The following is a 25,648-nucleotide window of genomic DNA, read 5'->3' as shown; positions in this document are numbered from 1 at the left end:
TTATTATCACTGCCCTCATGGAACATGCAGACGATGGATGGGGACAAAGTAAAAAGCATCATCACACGTTAGGTAGTAGTAAGTGCCAAGGGAACTCTAAAGCTGGAAGGGGACAGGAAGAGTACCCATGTGGTTGGGAAGGGGGTCTAATTTTGGATAAGGAAAGGCCTCCCTGAGAAGGGAGGGAGAGAGGGAGTCATGGTGTGTCTAGAGGGAGAGCATTCCAGGCAGAGGACACAGCATGTGCAAAAGCCCGGAGGTGGGAGTGTGCCTGGGAGGACAAGGGAGGAAGGCTGGAGTGGCTGGAGGGGACGACAGGAGGGGACAGAAGAAAGAAACGAGGTGGGAGAGTGGGCAGACAAGAGGCTCACCTGCCTACCAGGACTCCCCGCTAAAGCGGGCTGGCTGCCCTCCACCTCCCGCTCGCGACCCCGCCGGCAGGGATGGGAATGGCCCAGAGCGCAGACTGACCTGCTCCTGGTGCTGACAGCGGATCCGCAGCAGCTGCGCCCGGTGCTCCTCCTGGAGCCGGGCCATCTCCGCCTCGAACTGCAGCTGCAGCCGCTCCTCCAGGTCCTGCAGCTCGGCCCGCTGCTGCCAGCCCAGCCTCCGCACCTGGTCCTCACACCGCCGCTCCAGCTCCTCCTTCTCCTTCTGCAGCTTCTCGCACCGCGCGGTATTGAAGGCTGGGGGCGGGGAGAGAGCAACACTTTGGAAAGACGGGTTAGGAGGCCCCGAAAGCATCACACCTGAGCCTCTGCAACGCCCACAGGGACACCACCGAGGTGGGCGGACATGAGGACTAGGGCGAGAGCCCCTTCCTTTTGCAGAGCTTCAGTTTGTAAAGCGCTGTCCTGTCTACCGTGTGAGATCCGCACAACAGGCCCTGGATGTCGGGGTGAAAGCTGAGCCCTGGGGAGCTCTGGTGACAGGGCCCAGCTCGGAGGAAAGAACTCTGAAGGCAAATCTGGGCTTCCTGACCACAAGCCCTGCGCTCCTGCTGCTAGGTCAGGGTTTCTCCGAGGGGCCACAGACCACGGGCATCACAAACACTGGGTACTTGCTAAAAATGCACACTCCTAGGTGCTCCCCGGTGGATCAGAGCCCCTGGGACAGGAGCCTGGCACATAAACTTTTCACGAGGACCACAGTGACTCTTACGCCCACCGAGGCTTGAGACCTGGGCACGCCTGGAGGCTGGAGACAGGATGGGGGGGGGGGCACTGATTCTCTCCAGGCTGAAATGCAGGACAATCGCAGAGGGTGTGGGGGGTACATTTCAGGTGGTCAAGGCTTCACCAACACCGTCCCTTCCCACTGAAGGGAGGATGGGTAACCGGCCCGGCACAGTCCTGCTCTGCCTCCCCGGGAGGAGGCTGTGACGGCAGCTTCTGCCCTGCGCCTGTCCCACCTTCCCCCCTTAGTGTTCGCACCTCCCCGTGGGCTGCGGGCAGCAGAGGCCTGCTTTCCTTGTAAAATCTCTTCCACAATTGCAAACTGCTTCCAAGAAGGAGAAAACCTTCCCTGACGATCTACTATGTTTGGATCAAATGGAGGTGATACACCCGTGCACGGCGGTCGAGGTGCACATCCACGTCATTCATACGCCACAGAGGTGCTCTGTGCTGCCCGCTGGGGAGGCTGGTCACTCACTTTAAAACTGAGTGAGCAAGAACATGCACTGGTTAAGGACAACCTACACCCTAGGGGTGGTTGGTTATGATCAGGACCAGACAGCCAAGGTAGTTAGACAGCCTTCGAAATATCCTAATCAGAAGCCCTAAGGGGGCGGATACGTCAAGGGCTTCTTTGCCACATTCGCTCTAAAAGCGTTCCTTCATTAGCACAGGGGATGTTCAAAAACATTCTTTCCCTCGTGAAGTGAGTGATGAGTGGGCTGGATGTTGCAGAGGCATCTTGCCCTGGGTGAACAGTGTGTAAGAATCTGGTCTGCCCAGCAGCCTAACACGGTCCCCAACAGCCTTCTCGGTCCAGGGCTTCAACTGGCCCCGCGTCCCAAGATTGGGAGGGAGGATTCTGAGGCATAATCTGGGGAAGCTGTTAGGATTTTGATGTAATCAGGGTGTACTGAGGGAGGGGTGGTGGGCAAATGACCCCCACCCCAAACCATTTGAGAGTCACAGGCTGACCACTTTCCCATCGACCCCGAATTCCTTAGGGCATACTCCCTACAAACAAGGGCATTCTCCTACAGGATGATGATACAATCACCTACATCAGGAATCAACGCTGACCCAAAAGTGTCGTCCAGGGTTCAGACCCATCAGAGCTTCTCCAGTTGTACCACTGACGTTCTAACTAGAAAAAGGATCCCGTCCTGCACCACGAGCTGCATTTAGCTGCCCCGTCTCCTGAGTCTCCTTCAGCCTGGGACCCTTCCTCAGCCTTCTCCGGACTTTGGGACCTGGACACTTTTGAAGATGACCGGCCAGTCATTTTGTAGAATGTTTCTCAATTCAGTCTGTCTGAACTTTCCTCATTATTAGATTTAGGTCATGAATGTTTGGCAGGAAAATCACAGCCCTGGCCCCATGCTCTTCTCATCTGAAATATTCATCAGTTTGAATAATCTTTACACTGGAATTTCTTCTTTTTTAACTGTTTATGCAGGGAGTCAGGAAAATAATGCTTACGACAGATTGTCACGAGGTTGTACTGAAAATGACTGTGGTGTAGAGGAGGGAGTGCTACACATGCCAGGTGTCAAATATACTAGGAATACCCTTGAATAGATACGTTATTGTCACATCTTTTCAGCGAGGTAGACGTCAGGACGGATGGCTGGGCGAGCACCAGGCTTCCCAGCACAGGTAGGGAGACAGGGTTCTGCTCGCTCAGTAATACGTGAGACAGGAGGAGCAGATGAGGCTTTCTGGTCCCTGGAAGTGAGGTTAGGGTAGGGCACGGTCCCCACAGAAAGGACCTACCAGGAACGAAAGGCCAAAGCAGCTCAGGCCCGGAGGTAGCGGCGAGGGCTCGCCTGTTCCCAGGAGTCTGACCTACAGCTTTAACAGCTCCAGCTGCTCCCAAAAACCCTCCACCTTGGGGACAGTGTTAGGGATTTCACCAGGGACTTCAGCGAGTGAGAAAGTTGTCAGGGTCCACAGACTAGGGAAGAGGTGTGGCGATAAAGACAGGTTCGTTCTGGGGTGGCTGGGTTTTAATAGAATAGGACAAAAACCATGGGATGGCCATTAAAAAAACAGAGGTTGATGGTTTGAGAAAAAGTCAAAATTGAGGCAGAGGGGCGATCATCTCACCTATATATGGGGAGGACAGAGAGCCCTCTGCACAGACAAGAATGGGGCGCCACTAGGTAATGAGCCCCAGGGCAGGTTTCTGGGTGCACGGGGGGCAGGGGGGAGGTTCTCTGGACAGTGCTCTTGTTTCCCTAATTCAGGTGAAATAACGTCTTAGTGGTCTCTGCCCCAGGCATCTTGCCCACCCATTCCTTGGGATCAAAATAAAGCAGTGACAGCCACGTTTGTTTGTATTTGAAACAGGTCAATGAAGCAGTCCAGAGAGGAGGCACAGCCAGCCAAGAAACATGAGAACAGACGGTCAGCACCATTCATGACTCCAAACACGCAGATCAATGCAAGAGATGATTTTTCATCTCTAAGGCTGGTCAAGATGAAGTACTCAGATGCTAAAGCATAGGAGGAAACCGGCATTTCTCGGACTGACGGTGGGAGCGTAACTGACAGGCTGCTCCGGAGGGCACAGGTATCTTTCCGGATTTAAATGGCAGGGATGGGCGCACAAGAAGGGTGACATAGGAGGAGTCCGGGGTGATGAAAATGTTCTAAAACAGATTGTAGTGACGGTTGTCCAACACTGTAGATACACTCAAAACCACTGAATTGTACACTTTAAATGGATGAACTGTCTGGTATGCGATTATAGCTCAATAAAGTTTTTATGATATCTCAGGGAGGATAAATTTAGATATTTTTGTAGAAGGAAATTTCATATTTGGATTTTAAAACTCTGTGTAACAATGGTGAAGATACACACTGGCAAACTAAAACTCCACCATCACAGTTTTACACACACACGCACACACACGCACACACACGGATGTATGTGGAGCCTAACAGAACCTAAGAACCATTCTTATTGTTTCTTAACTAGAGACAAAGCATATAAAACTCAAATGAAAATAGTAAAATATGCTTATCGTGTATTTTTCTTTAATAAGTACTATCTTGTATGGGAAAATGTATTTTTCATATATTAATATCTGTATCTTTAACTCCAGGGGACCAAAACAACAAACTGACTATAGACAGATTGCCTAGCTGGAATAAAACAGACAGGTAAAGAAATGAAACTAACAAATCGGTTCCACTGGAGAAAAAAATTAAATAACACATATCCTTTAACCAAACAATTTCACCAGGGCACCGAAAAAAATCTGATCGCGGATGACTACTACAGCACGATGTGCATTGGGGAAATAGTGGGGGGCTAGTTAAAAAAAAATGATTAAATTCAATATACACATAGGACAAATCCTATATACAATGGGAGATGGGGAACCAGTGAAAAATAAGGTAAATCTTTTGGTGCTCTTGTGGGATGATCTGTAATATATTGTTAAACAAACAAAAAAAAAGGCAAGATACAGACATAGCATGAATACGTAATTCCTTCTTGTAATGGAAATGTACCTGTATTTCTAACTCTCTGTCTGTCCTTCCCCCCTTGGAGACTGTATGCCCAGGTTACAGGACTCACTGTTCAGGGAACACCTGCAGTGATATGTATTTAATATCCTATTATTTGTTTGCATGTTTTATGAGTAAAAACATTTTAAAAATTACCACCACGATCAAGAAGACTGGGTTTGAAAAGGCCATGGTTGCCCGTGGTCAGAAAGGACAGGCCTCTTCCATCCTCCCTGCAATTTTACTTATGCTCGTGGCAGGATGGCTCATGGGCCCGGCGCTCTGTCCAGGGGCTCAGAGATGACTGGTTTCACCCTAGAGCTGCCCCGGACGGCACTGCTGCCTCACATGAACGAGGAGCCGTGGCGGCCTGGGCTTTGCCGTCAGTGAAGTAGCAGAGTGGCCGCACCTTCACAGGCAGCACCAGCCCCCCAGTCCCCGTCACCGCTGCGTACTAGAGGTGGCAACTCCTCCTCCGGTGACCCCGGGCTGCAGAAGACACCAGTTACCTGCAGCCGAGGCACCCGGGAAAGGGCTCCAATAGCGGAGTCCCTAAAAAATAAACTTTCTCTTGCCTCAAGTAAATCTTCAAAGACATTTTCTATTTGGGCGTTTTGCAGACAGAGGTTGACGTCGGCTAATGTAGTAGCATCAGACAACACCTGGAGTCTTGCTTTCATCCATTCTTTCTTTTTCTTCATGAGAAAACATTTGGTCCTTTCTAGCGTGAGAGGCGAACACCACAATAATAAATCCCTCGAGTCTCTAGGAAGCTGAGAAAATAATTTCTAAAACAAAAGAATTATGAATGGCTAAGAGCACGATAACATTCCTAATTCAGAAGCATGAATATGAAAAGCAAAAATAGACTCAGAGTCTATTGCACAGTTTTAAATAACTAAATATGTATGTAGGTATGAATATATATATATATACACACACACACACACACATATATATAGCATGTGTGTGTACACAGTACACACCTAACCCAACGCAGTTCATAAATCAAATGAAAGGGAGAAAACTCAGTGAGGAAGATCAATTTTCTTTAAACAATTGCCCAAGCGTCCCTTGAATAATTACAACTCATTACTAGTTTACCAGAGAGGAAGCAGGGACTGGCAATTACAGCCCGAGACTTGAATTGAAGACAAGTGTCTGGGTCTAAAGCTCATGACGGAGCGTAAGGAATGACACCACACAGCCTTTTCCACCACAGGAAGTGCTTCAGGTACGACAATCACAAAACAAGTCATCTAAGTATGAAGAAACGGCACCGTATATAAACAAGTGGTACTACAGCAACAGTCACTGTTCTGGGCTGAGTTGTGCGTCCCCAGAGCTCACACGCTGAGGTGCACACCCCCAGTGCCTCAGAACGTGAGCACGCGTGGAGACAGGATTTATAGAGGTAAGGAAGTTACATGAGGCCTTCAGGGCCAGCTCCAGTCCAGCATCCCTGGAGTCCTCAGGACACAGACACCTGTGGAGGGAAGATGTGAGGACACAGGGAGGAGGTGGTCGTCTGTAAGCAGAGGGAAGGGACCTCAGGAGAGACAGCCCTGCTGGCATCTTGACCTTGGGCTTCTGGCCTCCAGGATGGTGAGGAAATACATTCCTGCTTTTGAAGCCCCCAGCCTGCAGCACTTCGTTATGGCGGCCGTGGCAAACTGACACAGTCAGCATCGTTACACATTGACAGGGGGGCGCCCAGTCAGACCAAAGATTAAGCTGTTTCTTGGAGAGATGGGGAGTAACTGGAAAGATAAACTAACTTTCAAGGAAACAAGCGTAATTTTAAAATTACCCATAATCTCACTACAGAAAGACAATGAAACTTTCAATGGCATAAACCTTTCACAGCGTTGCAGTGGTGTGAATTCTTAACATTCTGTGAGGAATTTTCCATGTCTTCCTGGTTAATATTTTTATGGCTACCTTTTATTTTCATGCTGATGCACCATAATTTATATGCCTTTATTGTCGGATATTTGGTTAGGGATATATATATATTTTTAATATATATATATATATATTTTTAATATATATATATATAAATCAGCATAAATTCCTAGGAGTGTAATTAGAGGGGCTAAAGATTATGAGCATCTTTGTGAAGTGTTTTTGTTTTTTGTGGTGTTTCCTGATGGCAAAGGTCCTGTAACAGATCAGCGCCCACCAGGGGGCGCTATGATGTCTGGAAATGCCCTCTGGCGGCCAAGTGCTCCGTCCGCACTTGTCAGACCACAGGGAACCGCAGGAGGCCACAGGGTCAGTCGGTGAAACGCGCTGCCTGGGATCCTGGCCACACTGCCCTGTGCAGCCCTGTTCTCCTCCTCTTTCCTTAGGAGTTTCTTTTTGATGAAAACGTTAAGAAGAGAGAAAGGAGAGGCTGAAATGGAGGTGAGGTTCACAGACTAGGACTGTAAGGAGTGTGAAAGGGCCAGTGGGTCTCCTGGCATCTCCGCGGGTCCCTGCGGCATCTCCAGCGCCGGGGACTAAACGGCGGTCACCGTAAAAACAAGAGCTTGCGTTTGTACAGCGCTTCCTGGATGCCGTCCACCTGGCACACCCTGCCCTCCCCGCCCCCCAGACAAGTGTCCAGCAGCCGGTGGCGGCTGAGGAAGGGTAGCTCGCTGCCCCGAGCCGGCGCGGGGGCGGTGAGGCCCTAGAGGGCGGGGCGTCCCCTCTCCGCCGCCGCTCAGGTGCGCCTTCGGTAGCTCAGAGGCAAGGGGAGGCTTTGGCATACCAGCCTTCGAGCACTCCCTGTGTTGAATCGCAGCCACCCCTTGACCTGTCTCCCTCCCTCCCGAGTGGGCAGGGACTGCATCACAGCCACTTCTGAATCTGTGCTCAGGTAGGCAGGCAACAGACAGCAGTTGAATTTACTGAGCACCTGCTACGTGCCACAGCCCAGTCCCGTGATGAGCAAGACACGCTGTCGGGAGGACAAATAAAGACAAGGACAAATGTTTCCAATAGCAAAATGTTAGGTAGTGAAAACCTGTGATAACTGCAGGGAAAAAGTGAAGTAAGGGCAGTGCGAGGGGAGGGCTGGGGCCAGGTGCAGGGTACCTCGGCGCCGGTGGACGCGGAGGGCGCTCTGGGAAAACACCAGCCGGGTTCCAGACGGAAGGACTGCATGAGCAAAGGCCCTGGGGGGGAGACTCGGCACACTTAAGGAACAGGAAGACAACAGGGATGGAGGGTCCATAAGGGAGACAGTGGAGGAGGCGAAAATCGAGAGAGGGAGAGTCAGATGACGCAGGGCCAGTGGTCCCTGGAGAGGAGCGAGGGTTGCACTCGGGGGCCTGGAAAGCCCCCGACAGTCTTACACAGGGAGAACACAGGGGCCCCCTGGTGGCTGCATAGGGAATAGACAGACAAAGGCGAGGACGTTTCTGAGGTCCAGGCAGATACAACAGTGCCTGGGCCCAAGGCTGCAGCCTGGTGGAGGCCGGATGGATGTGCGATGCACTGGGGAGGCAAAGACACCTGCACGTGCTCCTGGACTGGACCGGGGAGGTGAAGGAAAGACAGGAATCGAGGCTGACTCAGGATATTGGTCTGAGCAACTGGAGATGGCGGTGCTGTTTAAGGAAAAGTGAACATTGGCGGAGGAGACCCACTGGGAGGAAAAGCACACATTAGGCACCACATAAATCTCTACTGAACTAACAGCTGAATTCTGGTACTTATCAGGGCCCACAGCTCACAGACGTTACTGTGGCATTCGCCTCTGGTCCACGGTACTCAGGAAGGACCTTTCTGGGAGTTGCCAATTAGTGCGAAAAATGTGAAATTCAGCACCGCTGGATTTTTGACAAGCTTTGTGACACTTTAATGATAATATGCCACTTCACATGGGGCACATGCTGTGGTCAATTTTATAAAAGCACTGAAGTCTTAAATGCATGAGATCTCAGGACAGAGCTCCCCCAGTGAAGCGGGGGCAGACTGACAGCCGGGTCTCCCTCCCCACAGGTGTGTGAATGGTTTGTTGAAGGACACCAGGGACGTGGCAGTAGTCAGAGGAAGGGCATTTTCAAGCTGCCGGGTATTTCAAATGCCCCGTAACAGATACAGACACAGGCTTCTTATCAAGGTGATGTCCTACAGTGCACTCACCTTTTATTTACCTGTGGACCAAACTGGTCCCCAAACTGGATGGCTATGTATGGGAGCCTCAAGGTTCCCAAACACGTGTCATTAAGTGCCCCATCCACGTCCCACCCCTTACACTTAAAGTTCCATACAGCGTAATATTAAATAACTTCCTGCACACTGGATCCGGAATGTCAGAGCTTCCAGAGAACAGATTAGAAGGGGGGTGGGGGGGGGAGGGAAAGCCCAGGACGGAAGTGGTCAGGTGACACCTGGAAGGGGCAGGAGACGCAGTAAAGAGCAGCCCTGGCCTCGGGGCCAGCCTCCGTCCTAGGCTCTACTGACACCAGCTGTGGGAGTTCTGGCAGCTCACTCAACCTCTCTGGGTCTCAACATTCTCAAGGGTAAAATGAGGAGCCTGGGCACTGTGATGGGCTGAAATGTACTCCCCCTAAAGCCAGATGCTGACGCCCCATCCCCAGCACCTCAGCGTGTAACCGCAGTGAGGGATGGGGTCTTGGAAGCGGTGATTAAGTTAAAATGAGGCCATTAGGGTGGGGCCCGGATCCAATATGATTGGTGTCCCTATAAGAAAAGGCAGAGCCACCAGGGATGTGTCAGGGGCCACATGAAGACACAGGGAGAAGACATCCCCCTGCAGGCCCAGGAGAGAGGGCCGCAGGAGAAACCAGCTCTGCCAGCGCCCTGACCTGGACTTCGGCCTCCAGAAACATGAGCTCCTGCTGTTCAAGCACCACGTCTGCGGGATTCTGTCGCGGCAGCCCGAGCGACCAGCAGAGGCGCTGTGAGCGTTAAGCCCCCTCTGTCCCGGCACGCTAGGACTCAGTAATTCGGTGGGTGTTGTAATGGTGACCAAGAGTTATCAAGGGGAGATTTTTTTTTAATATCTTTTTTTTTTAAGTGGAGGTACTGGGGACTGCACCCAGACCTTGGGCATGCTAAGCACGTGCTCTACCACTGAGCTACACCCTCTGGGAGTTTGGGATTTGCAGATACTACCTACTCTATATGAAACAGATAAACAACAAGGCAATAAGGTCCTACTGCACAGCGCAGGGAACTGTATTCAATACCTTGTAATAGCTTACAATGAAAAATAATATGAAAAGGAATATATATATGTATTACTGAATCACTGTGCTGTACACCAGAAATTAATACCACGTTGTAAACTGATACTTCAAAAAAATAAATCAAATCAATATTTGCTGGATCTGTTTAAAAAAGAAAGAGTTTATATTTGTCCACTGTCATCTCTTGAAGACAACAGCAAAGGCTGTACCATTTTTATTATGATCTCCTTCCAAAATGGATCCCTAAAGAACCCTAAAGAAAGAAGCTTCATCTGCAGAGAAAATTTGCTTTTGTAGAATGACTCACTGCCGGGCAACAGGAGACACTCTTAGTAATAACAATGCTGGCCATTTCTATGTGTCATCCTTAATGAAATTCTTTAACACACAGTATTAACTTGTTCAGTCTTCACAGCACATTTCAAAGCTGGGTAAAGCCAGAAGTTTTGCTCTGATTTTATAGAAGAGGAAATGGAGGCTCAGAGGCGTTAAGTCACTTGTCCAAGGCCACACAGCAAGAACTCTCTGGAGGAAGCTGGGGTTCCCAGCGGGTGTTCTGAATCTTAGGAGTGCTCCTTCCTTCAAATAATAATTCAACTGCTATTCTGCCTTATGTTTTGGAAGAATGGAGATAAAGAAATATAAGGAGAAACAGATACAAAAATCTCAATTAGTTTCAGGTGCTTATTCGAGTAATAAAGAATTTGTGCTATTTTTAACGCGTTTCTTAGGATAAAGGATGAGCCTTTTAGCAAATGGGTAATGATGGCTCCTGTCTGTGAATGTAACTGCGATGCTCAGAAGTAACCTTCTTGGTATGAGAGGAGAAAAATGCAACAATGATTTCTGGGGGCAAAGGAGGGGAGAGGAAATACATTTGAGAGGATGGTTATAATGATGAGTTTAGGAAAGAGAAACAAATGCAGTCTGCATGAGAACTAATAACACTACTGCCCATGATCGGGACATAGCTTTCTGCGGAGATGGTTCTGCAGAGCGCCTGCGTCCCCCTTTCCCCGGGGCTAATCTGGGCTCCGCTAACACCCCATGGGGGCCGGCTTTGAGCAGGTCAGAGAGTGGGTCCATTTGGTTGCAGTGAGCATTTATTGCTTTTAATTTTTTTTCCTCCTGTGCAAAATGGCATGGAGAAGCTGAGCCTCTAATGTTATCTCACATTAATATTCGTTCCATAAATTGTACAGTGAACACCACCTCCAGGTTGAACATCCCTTTTGAAGAAGTTTTTTATGACTTCCCCAAAGATGTATGAACTTCTGCCTAAGCTGAGACTCTGGACCCATCTTCCCTGTAGCATGCTCTCTACAGAGGAAGCAGTGACCTCCTGTGCCCCAGTCCCATCCCCCGTATTGGCTCTTGGTGGGGACGGAGGCCGAGGGGCTGCTAGAGAATACATTTTAATCCATGTGACAGTGGCAGGCTTGCGTACTGTCATTCCCTCCTTCAGGATGGCAGACACACGCCGGGCCTGGCTATCCCGTGCTCTCCACAGGGTTTGCGGCATTTTCTCTGAAGGTTTCTCAGATTTATAATGAGTCTTCATTTGTTGTCCAAGGGTTTATTGCTTTTAATTTTGCATAGGAATGAAGGATTAATGTTTGAAAATTAGTAGAATCTAATTTTTTAAGACGTGTGCATTTCCCCATTAACTCCTCCCAGCCTCTTGGCCATGACTTCCAAATATATCAGATCCACTTCCAGGAACAAAATGGACCACCTCGAATTGTTGCTACCTACCAACTTTAGGCATAAACAGAAAAGTTAAGTTTTCGGCAATTTATAATAGCTCAAGAGTGTGTTTATGATGAGCAGAAATATTTGTCTATTATCCTGGCTACACCCTGTGTCGTGTTCAGGGCTGTTGAAACAGGCAGCTGGGCCCCCCCGCCCCCAGAATGTCTGCGTTTCTAACAAGTTCCCAGGTGATGCAGATGCTGTTGGTCCAGGGACCTCCCACTGGGAGCCACGCCCACAAAGACAGTGCTTCTTCAACTTTAATACAAATTATCTGAGGCTCTTGCTAAAATGTGCTCAGTGCAGGACTCAGGCCCCAGAGCCATCCTCCCTGGTGTGCAGAAGACCCGCAGCCTTCATTACCCGGGTCAGGTAGACGGCTCAGCACAGAGCAGAGGGCGGATGTGTCCATCCTTGACGATGGGCCCTGACCGTTGCTGCGCCTGGAGCCATCTGCCTGTCTGAATTCTAGGCCTGCCTGTTCCCTCTGTCCTGACGTGAGCTCCCAGCTGGCCCTGAGTCTCTACAGTCCCCAAAGTCACCCCCAGGCCAGCAGCAGTGCTGGAAAGCAGGACGAGTTGCAGATTCTTGGGCCCCATCCCTTCCTACTGCATCAGAAACTCTGGGGCTTGGTGGGGGTTGGGGGAGCTTTGTGTTTCCTCAGGCCCTCTCTATGGAAGAGTGAGGATGCTGCCCTTAGCACATTCCCACCCCAGGGCCTTTGCACGTGCAGTTTTCTCCGTGTGGAACCCAGTATTTCCAGCTCCCTCACCAGACTCCTAGCTTGCCCTTTTTGGGTCTGGATCTCAGCCCCAGAAGCTCCTCCTCCAAGCTCGAGACCAGTGCCCCCTTGTCAGAGGTCCAGGCTTCAGCTCCGCCAAGTGCCTCTCCAAGCGTCTGTGTTTTAATCACGCTAGCCGCTTCCTGAGTACCCCAGCTGCTTCCTGCGGCTGCTACCTCCACGGTGCCTCGGGGTCCTTGTTTTGCCTTTTCAGTGGCCTAGCTGACAACTCTTTGCATTAAATGATCACTGGTTAAAATAACTGGTGTGGTGTCTGCCTGCTGGCGGTGCCCTGACTGCCAGTCTGGTGAACTCAGGGATCTGTTCTCCACACCTACAAACCCGGCCAAGTGCAAACTGGCCTGCTCCCTCCCAAGTGAACAGCAAGGGAAATGTCATTCCAACTGATCTCAGGTGAATGTATTTTGATGTTTGCTTGGTCCATCTGCATATAGGGTGTGTGTGTGTGTGACCGTGTGTATCCTGGGAGTTGCTGCCTGAGAGTAAGTGACTTACTATCGCAAATAAACCCTATCTTCAGTTTCTTGTAATAACATCTTCTGGAAAAGAATCTAAAAAAAAATGTATGTATGCATATAAGGGAATCACTCTGATGTACACCTGAAACTAACACTGTAAAACAACTAAACTGCAATAAAAAATAGAATTTAAAAAACCCTTTAAAATGCCCCCCAAGAAGATGCCTGATTTAGAAAATCACTGAAGAAAAGAGAAATCTTACAGAAGAGAATAATCCTGCAGAAAAGCAGGAAATGCTTTTGCCATTTTTTTTCCAGTTGCTGACTTGAAGGAAAGGCCATGGAATTACATTAAGTATCGGAATGTTTTTGTAAACATGTTTTTAATAAGAAAAAATCAGTTGGTCCCCTAAGCTGACCAAGTAAATGCTAACTAAATGTCAGGACGGAGCCCCAGTCTTTCAGCCTTTCCCCAGGCACAGTGTCTCTGTCTGGCCGCTTCTGGCCACTCTCCTACCCAAGTCCTTCACAGCTCCCATCACTGGACAGAAAAAGCGCTTCATGGACTCACCACTGCTGGGAGTAATTAGAGAAGAAGAAACAGGGTTTGGGGATGGGAGAGGGAGAGAAAGTGGATGGCAGAGCTTTTGCATCGAAGCTCTGATGGGAAGAACGCACTGAAGCAAAGTGAACTTGGACCTAAATGCTGACTGCAGAGCCTGGCAGGTGGGGGCTAAACCGACAGCAAAATCGCTGCCAGCACCGAATGTTGGCAAGGACATGGAGGAACTGGAACCCTCGCACCTTGCTGGGGATGGTGCAAAATGGTGCAGCCGTTTCCAGAACTGTTAGGCAGTCTCTCCTAAAGTTAAGCTCGCATCTGTCCTATGACTCAGTAACTTCTCACGTAGGAGTTTAACTGACAGAAATGAAAATATCTCTGTCCACAAAAATACTTGTGCAAGGACATTCATAACAGCCTTATTTTTAACAGCAAAATGTGACAGCAAAACAACTCAAATGTCCATTAGTGGAAGAATGGCTCATTCATTTTGGTATTCCCGGGCCAATGGAACATTACTCAACAATACAAAGGTATATTTATACAGTAGAATACTACTCAACCATAAAAAAGAATAAAATAATGCCATTTGCAGCAACATGGAGATCTTCACACAAGTGAAGTAAGCCAGAAAGAGAAAGAAAAATACCATATATCACTTATATGTGGAATCTTAAAAAAGAGACACAAATGAACTTATTTATAAAACAGAAACAGACTCACAGACATAGTAAAGTAAACTCATGGTTAACAGGGCAGAAAGGGGATGGGAAGGGATAAATTGGGAGTTCGAGAGCTGCAGATACTAACTACTAAATATAAAACAGATGAACAACAAGATTTTTCTGTACAGCACAGAGAACTATATTCAGTATCTTGTAGTCACCAATAACGGAAAAGAATATGAAAACAAATGTATACGTATGACTGAAACATTACGCTGCGCACCAGAAATGGACATATTGTAAACTGACTATACTTCAATAAATGAATGGATATTAATTTAAAAAAAACAATAAAAAGATACAAACTACTGATAGACTCCGCAACGTGGATGAATCTCATGGGGGGGCGAAAGCATCCACACACAAAAGACTATACGTTGTCTGATCGCATCTGTATGGAATCCAAGGCCAAAATACTCACGTACGACGACGGAAATAAGAAAACGGCTGCTTCAGAGGCGGGGAGTGGGGTGGGCCTGACTGGAAAGAGGCCTGGAGAACTTTCTGGAATGACGTAAATGTGTCATGTCTTGGGTGGTGATTATGTGGAGGTATTCACAGAACTGAACACTTAAAAATTAGTCAGCTTTTATCTTTATCCACACATTTACCACTTTGATAGTCTTAATTCTTCCCTGTGACTCCAAGTTTCTATCATTTTTTTAAAGGATGTTTTCTCTGGATATTGAATTCTTTTTTCTTTAATCATTTAGTCACTTAGAAAATGAAATTCCACTGCCTCTGTCTGTTTCTGATGAGGGTAACTGTCACATCCTTGTCCTCTGTACGTGACATGTGTCTTTGTCTGTTTGCTTTCAATACCTCCTATCTTTGGTTTTCATGAGTTTGACTACGACATCTTAGGTGCGATTTGTGTATTTGTGTTTATCCTGTTTGGGGTTCACTGCTTCTTGGGTCTGTAGGCTGCTCTTTAAAAACCAAATTCAAGATGTCTTTGCCCATCATTTTTTCTAAATTTCCCCCCAACGTCTCTCTTCTCCTTCAGGCAGTCCAATGACGCATCTGTTAGGCTGCCTGTTCCACAGGCCCCTGACTCTCTGCTCATTTTCTTTTAATCTTTTCTTTCTCTCTGTTCTCCAGACTGGATGATATCTGCTGATTGTCTTCAATGCACTGGCCCCTTTCTTGTGCGGTCTCCAACGTGCTTTAAAGCCCGTCCGGTGACTTTTTCATTTCAGAGATTTGACTCTGGGGCTCGAACATCTCCATTTGGTTCTTTTGTAGTTTTCATTTCTCTGTTGTGCGTCCCCACCTGGTTACTCAGTCTGTTCCTCTTTTTCCAGAGGTGCTTGAACATGTTTAAAATAACTTTTAAAATTTCTTATCTGCTAGTTGCAACAACTGGGTTATTTTAACACGCATATCTAGTGACTACTTTTTATTAACTGGCTTATTTCAATACCCATTTCTACTGACTATGTTTTTCCCTGATTATGGGTCCTGCTTTCTGTGAGTCTAATTTTTGAAAATCTACATTCAACATTGTGGATGAGACACCATAGGGAGTGTGTGTTACCCTGTCTTCCTTTAACAGGTGTTGAGTTTTCTTGGCTGGCAGGTCAGTTACCAGATGCCTTTGACCTGCCCGGACTTGGTTTTATTCTTTGTCAGGTGGGTCCACTTCTGTTTGTCCTAGAGAGACCCTTACTCCTAGAGTCCGGCCTTCCTCAGGTCCTGACTGATTGCTCGAGGTGCTCAGGGAGCTGGCTGCACCCCGCTGGCTGGAGTTCCAACATCTCCCCACACTGCACACCCTGGGGCCTCCATCCAGCTCAGGCCTGCGGCAGCTGCCCTCAGCCGGGTCTCCCAGGGCATAGGCAGCCTAGGCTTCACCTAGGAGCACTGGGGACCCCCTGTGCAAATTCCCGGGGGCCCCCTCTGCCCAGCTTACTTCTCCCCAGTGCTCGGCCCTACAATTTCTAGCCGCTTTCATCACCTGGAACTCTGGCATCTGCTTCTTCAGCCCAGCAAGACGTTGGTCACGGCCTGGAGCACCTGTCCGTGCTGTGGTCTGGTAAGTGACCCCCGGCAGAAAGCTGGGACTAACAGGGGACTCAGTGGGATCCCTTTTTCAAGGACCACAGACCTGTGGTGTCTGTTGCTTACAGACAGCTGCCTCATAGATTTTGTCTGACAGCTGAGAACGGTGGGATGGGAAGCCCAGAACCAGCTACTGTGTGGTACGGCTGGAGGCAGGGCGTGCGCGGGTAGTCGGCAGAAGCTCCCAGGCCATGCTACCGGGTTTCCATCTCCTCCCACGGGGGTCCCTGGCTAAGAAAAGAGAGAGTTGTGCAGACGGCTGCCCGGGGCGCTCTCAGCGAAGACGCCATTCTGATCCAGGGCACAGGATTGATTCTGGTCCACTAAGCAGTCTTCTGGTTATGATTTTAGCTTTGTAGGTAGCTCTGCCTATAAGCAGACATAATTTCTCATTGTGAAGTGAAAATTAATAAGTTGGTATTTTTGTTTTCTACATCAGGATCTAGTAAACTTAGTTAAAAGGTGTCTCCTTGAAAGTCAGAGCCATTCTTGGTGCATGAACAACGCCCGCACTTAGCTGCCAGTCTGGTCTCTCCATCGGAACGATCACTCTGATGAGCTAAATTTTGACCAAATTCTTTATCAGTACCTTTTTTTTTTTTTTTTTAAAGAGTTGTGTTAAGAAGTCCTGAGGTCATGATCAGATTCATTATTACTCAAACCTAGTAAATCTTTATAGGGTTATTTGCAATGCAGAGTTAGCTTAGTTATCAACTTCTTTTTTTTCATTTGGTCCTTTTTTTTTTTTTTAATGGAGGTACTGGGGATTGAACCTCGGACCTCGTGCGTGCTAAGCACACACTCTTGTCACTGAGCTATACCCCTCCCTCAAGTTATCATCTTCTTTAACCAGAATTAACTTTCCAAAGACGAAACATTTGGCTGAAAAACTGCAATTATGATCAAAAAGAGTGCTCTGAATATAACTTTGCAACTTACATATTACTTTGTTCTAATAAACTGTCAAATTAAGCCAACAGACTGGCAGTACTTGAATCTCCCCCTGGTGGTATATGTGGTTGCTTGAATACATGAGAATAATTTCATAATGCCATTAGACAAGAAAAAACAAGTGTTTAAAAAAAATCTATGAAAACAGAATCACTGGAGTCTAACATCCCAAACACTGTCCTGCTTTATATGCAAGTAATTTAAAGAGTTTCAATAGACGGACCCACCTGCCCTATTCCTCTGGCTTAGGGGTCACCTCATGGAAAGCCCACCTCTCTTCACTCTTCTTCCCATTTCCCAAAGGAGAGATTAAGTCCATGATGTCATTACCACTGTTTCTGTAATTGATCAAGTGTATGGAAGGATCACTTCTTCACTGACTTCTCCATTTCCTTTACGCTCAGCTGTTTTACCCCTAAAAGCCTTCGCTGGACCTCTAAGTGGGTTACAAATCCTCCGCTGAGCTCCCAGACCTTCAGCACCTTGCTCTGGACGCTGGGTTTTAACTACCTGCTCTGCCTCTGTCTCTCCAGTACACGGGTGTCCCCCGAGGCCAGAGACCACGTTGCAGCCGTCTTTCACACTAACAGGTGTGTCTCCTGGGTTCAATCGAGTTCATAAAATGAAGCAATGAATGGTTCACATTCCATGTGATCAGCCCTGGGCTGGGGCTGGAGATACAAAGAAAAAGAAGGGATTCACATGCATGGGAAACTCACAAGTGGGAGGTGATTCTATCTGCATAATTTGGATGTGACTGTCTGTCATTTAAAACATTATGTTTTGTAAGATGCTCTTCAGCAATTTTCAGGTTAAATCAATACAGCACATCGTGTCTTTCTCTTGCTTTTTCTTATCTTCCCTCAGACACCAACTGAGATCTTACAACACGAAGGCAGCATGCGCTGGTCATGGTGGAACGAGATAAGGACCAGCTCCGTTATTCTTTACAGTTCTGTGATTTGGGGTTTGCTTTCGCTCTCTATCGCCATGATTTATTCACCGGCAAGATGGTGGCGGTATTATCTACCTTACTGTCTGTCTCCTAGGGTTCTTGTCAGACTCAAAAGGAACAATGTGTGAAAGAGCTTTGTAACCCGGACACCACTATAAACATCCGACTTATGAAGTCCCAATTTTACGGAGGCAGCTGACTCCAAGTTTCAAGAAACTGCTTGTCCTCAGGAGAGTTCACGGGCAGCCCCTGGTATCCTGTTTTAGTCCGTCAATTCAGGTTAAGAATTACACTCACAGATTTAAAAATACTAACATTAGCATATAGCAGAAGGAATTATCTTTACACACAAAGGAGTAAATATGTTAGAGGATCACCAGACATCTTCATATAAAATATCTAGAAGGTATGTGTATGTATATATATACTTCAAAGAATTTTATAAATATCAAAAATGTGTTGCTGCCAACTGGAATAAATCATTGTCTCAAGGAATGTCGCAGTTTTGTGGAACTGTACCCAATGGTGTGTTTTCCATGGCAACCAAACCCAGTCTCTGGTACATTTAAGGGGGTCTGTGGTTTTGATATGACTGTGAATGGGTAAGCACCTGTTTGAGATAGAAACTAAAATGACTTTAGGAAATTACATTTACTGGAATAAAATCTCATCTTGGCAGCTGACGTCACTGGCTTGAATTCTTCCCAGCTTGGAACATCATTTTTCTACAGGAGGGGCAGGTATATCCCGGACCCACGCATGCTGAGGCAACACATCTCAGGTTCTATCGTCAAGCTCAAACTTCTGACAGCAGCTAAACCCACCAGCTCACACCTTCTTCTAAGTAACGCTACCTGCCTCCCCACCACAGAGCCTAGAACGGTACCTACCACAAAGTAGTTGAGAAAAATTAAATGAGAAGATTCAACTCGATCAGAGAGAATTTGATATCCCACAGATTTTGTGTTTTTATTTTCATTCAATTCAACATAAATTTCTAATCTACCGTGTGGTTTTCTCCTTGACCCACGTGTTGGTTGTCATGTTTAATGTCCCAGTGTTTGGAGTGTCCCACGTATCTTCACGTCACTGATTCACAGTCTAATTCTGCTACAGTCTAAAACGTTTTGTATGATTTCAGTTCTTTTGCATTTGCTGAGGTTTGTCTTAGGGCTCAGCATGGGGTCCATGTCAGTCAACGCCCCACGTGCATTTGAGAAGGATGTCCATTCTGCTTGGTAGATGGAATGTTCTATTAACGTCAGTTAGGTCAAGCTGGTTGATACAGCTGTTTCGGTCTTTTAAATCCCAACTGATTTTCTGTCTGTTTGTTTTCTCAGTAGGGAGAAAATCCTGGAGTCTCCAGCCATAATCGTGGATTTGTCTATTCCTCCTTTCCTATGATTTGAAGCTCTACTTTCAGGCACACAGATATTTAGTATTGTTATGCATTTTTGGTGAACTGAGTCCTTGATCGTTATGTGATGGTCATCTTCATCCTTGGTAACAGTATTGAAGTTTGCTTTGTGTGACACTAACATGGACACCCCCATTTTGTTTTGATTGGTGTTAGTACAGTATATCTTTCTTTTATCCTTTTACTTTTAAATATCTATATTTTTATATTTGAAGTGGATTTCTTTTAGGCAGCACACAGCAGCATCTTGCCTTCTTACCTAATTTGGCAAACTGTCTTTTAATCGGTGTGCTTAGAAGGGATAATTTTATAAATCAGAAAAAAATGCATTGTTTGGGATCCCAAGATTAGTTATTTTTTTCCTGAGGTATCTTCTTGGTTTTTGCATTTTAACTCAGCTTTTTAAAGCTGTGAGAGGAAGGAAGACAGAAGAGTCTAATGTGAAGTGTAAGGGAATTAGCATATACCGCACCCGCCCTGTTCAGCCAAACGTTCTGCCAGACCCTCTGCTCTCATTCACCTCGTGTGACAGGACTGTTCTGCCGATGCAGGCACGTGAGACCCCACTTCCTCCACAGAAATAAAATATCCGGGCATCACCAAGAAAAAAGAGCACGTTCCCGAGTCCCCCTCATGACTAGGTTTGCCCTGTGACTTAGTTCTGGCCGAGACATAAGGTGAAGTATAGCTCCTGGAAACTTCCCTCCAAACTTCCCTCCCTCTGCTTCTTGGTTCATTCCTTCCTCCTTCCTGTGACCTGGGCCACAGAGAAGCACCATGGCCTCGGGGGAGGGGGAACAGGGCGCTGCAGGAAGGCGGGGCCCCCAGTGGACTCTGTGGAACAGAACCACACCTGCCTCTAAGTTCTTACCTCGTGACTTTTACATAAGAGAGGAATAAAAATCTCCCTCGATTAAGCTACCATTGTTTAGGGAGTTTGTTATCCGTTCCTGAATCAATCCAAACGGATGTGCTTAGAATGAATCAACATAACACTGCTCTATAATTATAGTCTAATCTGTATTTGGACAGATCTGTACTAGCATCTATTAAGATTTTGTGTGGAAGTCACATAGAACTGGCAGGAAAAGCTATTTTATTTTATCTGATTTTTCCACCTACTAAATTAAAAATTATAAAAATTTAGTGGGGCTAAATTTTGGTGGTGGGGCTCAGGATGCTGTGGGAAAGTTACATCTATATGGAGAAGAGTTCTAGACTTGGGCTTCAGGCTTGACTCCGTCCCATACCAGCTGCATGCTCTTAGGGAAGTCTCTTAATCTTCCGGAGCCTCAACTTCTATAAAATAAAGACATTGACATCTACTTCACAGAGTTGTCTGAATGAATAAATAAAACATACCATGTGACAGAGCCTGCTAAGCACTAAACACTAGGTAAATATAAGGGATTATGATCATAAATTGGAAGACACATTTTAAGTATAACCCTGAAAGGAAAAATCATCTCACAAACACACTTACAGTGGTCCATGTGTACGTGTGTAGGTTGCTAGTTATACACAAGAATAAATTGAAAAGTTCATCCTATTTAGTAACTGAACATAATAAGTAACAATTCAGGGCTTACTGTCATAAGTTTAGATTCCTAGCACAGCTTGAGAGCAAAGCTCTCAGAATTCTTTAGTCTGTCTTTATTTCATGCTATAGAAAACTTTCAGGTATTTTTGGCTTTGTTTCAATAAGCTGAAACTTTGCCAGAATGATTGCTTTGCTAAACACTCCTTTCTGTTTTAAAACCTATATTTCACATTAAGTGCTTTTAAAGTGTTCAGCAGAGATCAAAACGCAAAGTCCATCCTATATCTGAAGCAGAAAGATCAAAACTGGCTGGTCTGGATTGGGGTGGGGGGAGCCAGGGCAGAGGCAGTGACAAGTTCAAGAGAGGAGAGGGTGACAGAAGCCACGCACAGAAGCGAAGGCAGCTCTGTCCATCAGCCCTGGGGCCTGGGGGCAGTGGCAGGTAAATAAGGCCAGGAGGACAGCAGCTGGGGTGACTGAGAACTTCCAAGATGAGAGGCAGTTTCACACCAAATTCAGAGAGCCTCAGCTTTGAGTAGCCCCGAGGAAGGAATCTGGTGGGAGCTGTGCACTGGAGTTAGTGCTGGTCCAACTCGTGTCTGCACGGACATCTCAACGGGGCTTCCGGTCTGGCTGGGAAGGAGTGCGGCCAGAGGCACCATTTAAACTTAGCCACTTATTGCGTGTTTTTCTACCTGGTGGGGTTCATCTAATTCATATGTTTTAAAGCTCAGCTTTGCTGGACAGAGGACCATAAGTATCCACCTGTGGCAGCCAACAACTTGACGCATAAGGTCTTGACAGGAAATAATCTGCTTCCAGGAAGAACATCTTATAAATCGATTTTGGTACCTACTAATGTAAGAGTGAACCTTCAATTATCCAACGTTTGATTTCCAAGTTTGGAGAGTGCCAGTCCATCCAAAATTCAAGCCTTGTATTTTAAGAACTGTATTTTATGGGGGATTCTAAGATGTGCTTAAAAATAAAATATTGAATACATTTCTAGCATCTTTGCTGCTCCTTCCCTGGATGTGGTGCTGGATTCTAGTTTCCTGGAGATCCAGAATGCCCTTCCATCCCACAACCAGTACATCTTGAGGAGGGCTCTTCCAAGGACAGACCCAATTCAGGCCAACTCCAAAGACAAGGCAAGAGCCATCATCCCTGGTGGGTGACCTGAGAATGAGAAGCTTTCAAGAGGATGGCCAGACATCCTCGTCTCCACGGGAGGTACGACGTAACCCAGAAGACAGCAACTTCAGCCATGCCACAGGGACTCTGCTCTTGGACTCGAAAAGGCTCCGTCCCCAACTACATCCTTGTGTGGTCTGTGAGCCAGTGTGTGTGTCTTCTCTTAGGAGAGAGAGAGAGAGAGAGTGTGTGTGTGTGTGTGTGTGTGTGTGTGTGTGAGAGAGAGAGAGAGAGAGAGAGAGAGAGAGGGTTTTAATTTCCTTTTTATAAGGCAACCCCAGCTACACTGAGATTAATATGTACCAGGGCTGAGAACCACCAGGAAAGCTGATTCTGAATAGATGTGAAAAATCTTTGTTTGAATTTATTCAAACCAAGGGTGTGGACAACTGATGGATACTTCGGAGCAAATATTGGTAGAATTTAGGGCAGTATTTTAATGGTTATGAAAAAGTGTAAGCAGCAATTTTGAGATATGGGGGACAAGCCAGTCCTGTTCTGGGATCTGTAATAAGTGTCCCGAAAGCATTCTGACCTATTGCCGCTTCTTCCTTTCTCGTGTGTCTGAATTCACAACCTCTAGAAATCCCATCTCCCCCCAGAGCCACCCCGAGGTCCTCTCCTCCAGGCGCCCCCCTCGACTCAGCTGACAAGGGGGCCAAATAAGGGTGGGGCTGGCGGTACGGAGACAGGTAGGACCAGCTCTCAGTATGATCACTGGAAAGTCAGGTTTGTGAGCTTAGTTCCCTTTTGCCTTCAAGGGAATACCCTGCAGGTCAAGACACTAGAATTTATGACTTTACAGGCAACAGCGAGTCCCCACACTCCAGTCTTTATCGCACAAGTGCTGTCTCTTCAGCGGTTCCGGTACTTGTGCTAAAGTGTCCGCTGGGGCCCGAAGCCCAGATGCTAACGGTCAGGCCTGGTGCCACCGAGGCCTCCTGCCCTCCCCCGCCCCACCTGCCGTGGCTTCTTCATCTGGCAGGTGAATTCTGGTTCTATCCTTAGCAATCGTGCAGAAATCAAATATGGGCTTAAACACAAAACCCAGTATGCTCCTGCCACACTCAGAAGCTCCAGGAAAGCACGGGAGAGGGGCCCCGGATTGGGGACACCCCACCCAGGGGAGGGGTCCTGGATCAGGTACACCCCACGAAGCCGGGCAGGACAACACCCCCGGATCCAAAGCTTGCCCGGGGGCGGGTGGCGGTGCAGACGGCTCTCTGGGGAGGAGCCCACCCTGCAATGGAGGGTTTCGTCTTCTGTCTTCAGATTCAAGGCGCTACACACCTAATAGTTACAAGAGCCACTTGTACAGATTGCTTCATCACCACCCTCTTCTTTCATCGAATTTCCTTTTTATGAAGGAGATCTAGGGACAGAAACGTGTGCCAGCTCGCCCTACCTGGCCCTCGGTTGTTTCTTCCAAAGCCCAGACCCAGAACCAGTAAGCTTCAGAACCACCTGAGAACTCAGGCGTGTCACCAAGAAACTCGTGCTTGTGGCCCTGGGCATCGGGGGAGCCCCCCTCACAAACTGCCATTTCTGTTCCTCAGGCCGCTCAGAAAACCCACCTGTGGGCTCACCCACTGGTGCTCCGCATCAGGGAAGCCAGGTGTGGGTGCCCGAGCCTGGGTGTACACGGTCCTGCGGCTCTGATCACACACAGGGGAGGCTGGGGACGGGGAGCTCTTCCTGGCGGCTTTCCCACGGGGCCTGCCCTCCTTGGAGGGGAGAAGAGGCCATGGCTGACCCACCTCAATGACCAAAAGAGTCACAACGCTCATTATGAAGAAACAAAATAAAAATTTTTAAGGTTTGAATAAAATGGGGGTAAAAAGGGACGGGGGAAGCTGTGTTTGCAAATCACTGCCCAGTCCACTGCGCATCCTTGGGGCCCATGTTCCCTGGGGAAGGCTGGCCTCCAGACTCCTGCCTATTTGCACGGCTTGCCTGGAAACAGATGCCACCGCCACCCACTGGGGCTGGCGGGGCTGCTCAAGTCCCTTTGCTCACAGCAGAGGCCGCACCTGCACAGGTGGGCTGTTCCCAGGACCACACCGGATGGAGGGGAAACGCTCACTGCAAAAAGAACAGCAGGCCAAGGGGATGAGACCACGTTTGGCTCACCTTTGCTAGCGTGACCGACCCTCAAGAGAGAGATGGGGTCAAGGAACTGAAACATGGCAAATCCTCAGTCTGATCTTCGGCCGAGAGCGAAAGCCCACCACTTAACAACACCCCGGGGTCTGGGGGCGGCCCTGTCATTTGCAAGGTCTCCTGCGGTTCAGCCTGAACTACGCCATCCTATCAGCCAAAGAGGAGGCGCTCTGACATGAACCCCCGCATTTCTAACCCCCCCAGATTCGTGTTCTGTACCTTGTTTGAGGCCACAGAGGACTGCATGGCAGGGTATACGCTGGCAGGAAGCATCTTACAGGCAGCGCCTCAGTTCCCTTTCGAGCTGAGCTGCTTGTCCCGGAGCTGTGCCCGCCGGGGGTGGGGTGTGCCTGGAGGGAGGGGTCACTGCACAGCACACCACTCACACAGATGGCGGGGCTGTCCTGGGAGGAGCGGAGCCGGGCCTGGTCGGCTCCGCTCTGAACTGTTAGAAGCTGTCTTTACAACAATGGGGACGTCGAAATTACGGCTCCCTGCAAGGCTGCAAGACCCCACCACGGTGCCGGGGAAGACACTCCCTCTGTCCGGCAGGTCTGCTCCGGCTTAAGACCCGAGACGTAATCGCTTTTGTTACACACTCACAGGCAGCAGGAAAAGACATTCTTTATGGTCCTCATGTTTGACGCCCGACTTACCAACTTCATCCCTGATGTTTGCAAGTTCGATTGACAGCTCTTTTTCTTTCACAAGGGCACTTTCATTCTGCAAAAAACAAAACGGATACCGAGAGTCCCCCAGTTTTATGCTAGATGAGCATTTTCACATGTTTAATTAATGAATCATATTAAGCAAATATTTGTAAGTCTAGCCCTTAAGGAGATAATTTTCTCATTATAGAAGCATATAAAAAACACTTCCAAAGCCAAGCCTGGCTCATTCAGTTGCATCCCGTTCAGATCACCAAGCCTGCCATTAACATTCACACCACTCTTGCTTGGGCTTTTCTCCGCGTTGCACTCTTGTATACACCATCCTGCAATCATTCTTCGTATGTCGATGTTCTACGCTTAATCCACTGTTATATATTATTACACATTAAGCAAAATTTTAATGGAGGCACTGGGGATTGAACCCAGGACCTAGTGCGTTCTAAGCATGTGCTCTACCACTGAGCTATTTCCTACTCCCCATTACTGTGCATTTTTAATTATCGTCACT

General features: G+C 47.8%; 1 protein-coding gene across 4 annotated transcripts in view; it reads right to left on the bottom strand.

Moving 5' to 3' along the window:
- MTUS2 (microtubule associated scaffold protein 2) overlaps positions 1–25,648 on the bottom strand; it is a 410,974-nt gene that overhangs the window by 35,016 nt on the left and 350,310 nt on the right. For all 4 annotated transcript variants that reach the window (XM_074377989.1, XM_074377988.1, XM_074377990.1 and 1 more), the window contains 2 exons: positions 25,126–25,192; positions 472–686 (listed from right to left, as the gene is read on the bottom strand). In XM_074377989.1, the coding sequence (XP_074234090.1) occupies positions 472–686; positions 25,126–25,192 (282 nt within the window). The remainder of the gene's footprint in view (positions 1–471; positions 687–25,125; positions 25,193–25,648) is intronic.

Source organism: Camelus bactrianus, chromosome 14 (genome assembly GCF_048773025.1).
Source record: "Camelus bactrianus isolate YW-2024 breed Bactrian camel chromosome 14, ASM4877302v1, whole genome shotgun sequence".
Lineage (NCBI taxonomy): Eukaryota > Metazoa > Chordata > Mammalia > Artiodactyla > Camelidae > Camelus > Camelus bactrianus.
Note: the sequence above shows the minus strand (reverse complement) of the source record. Positions and strands in the feature narration are given on the sequence as shown.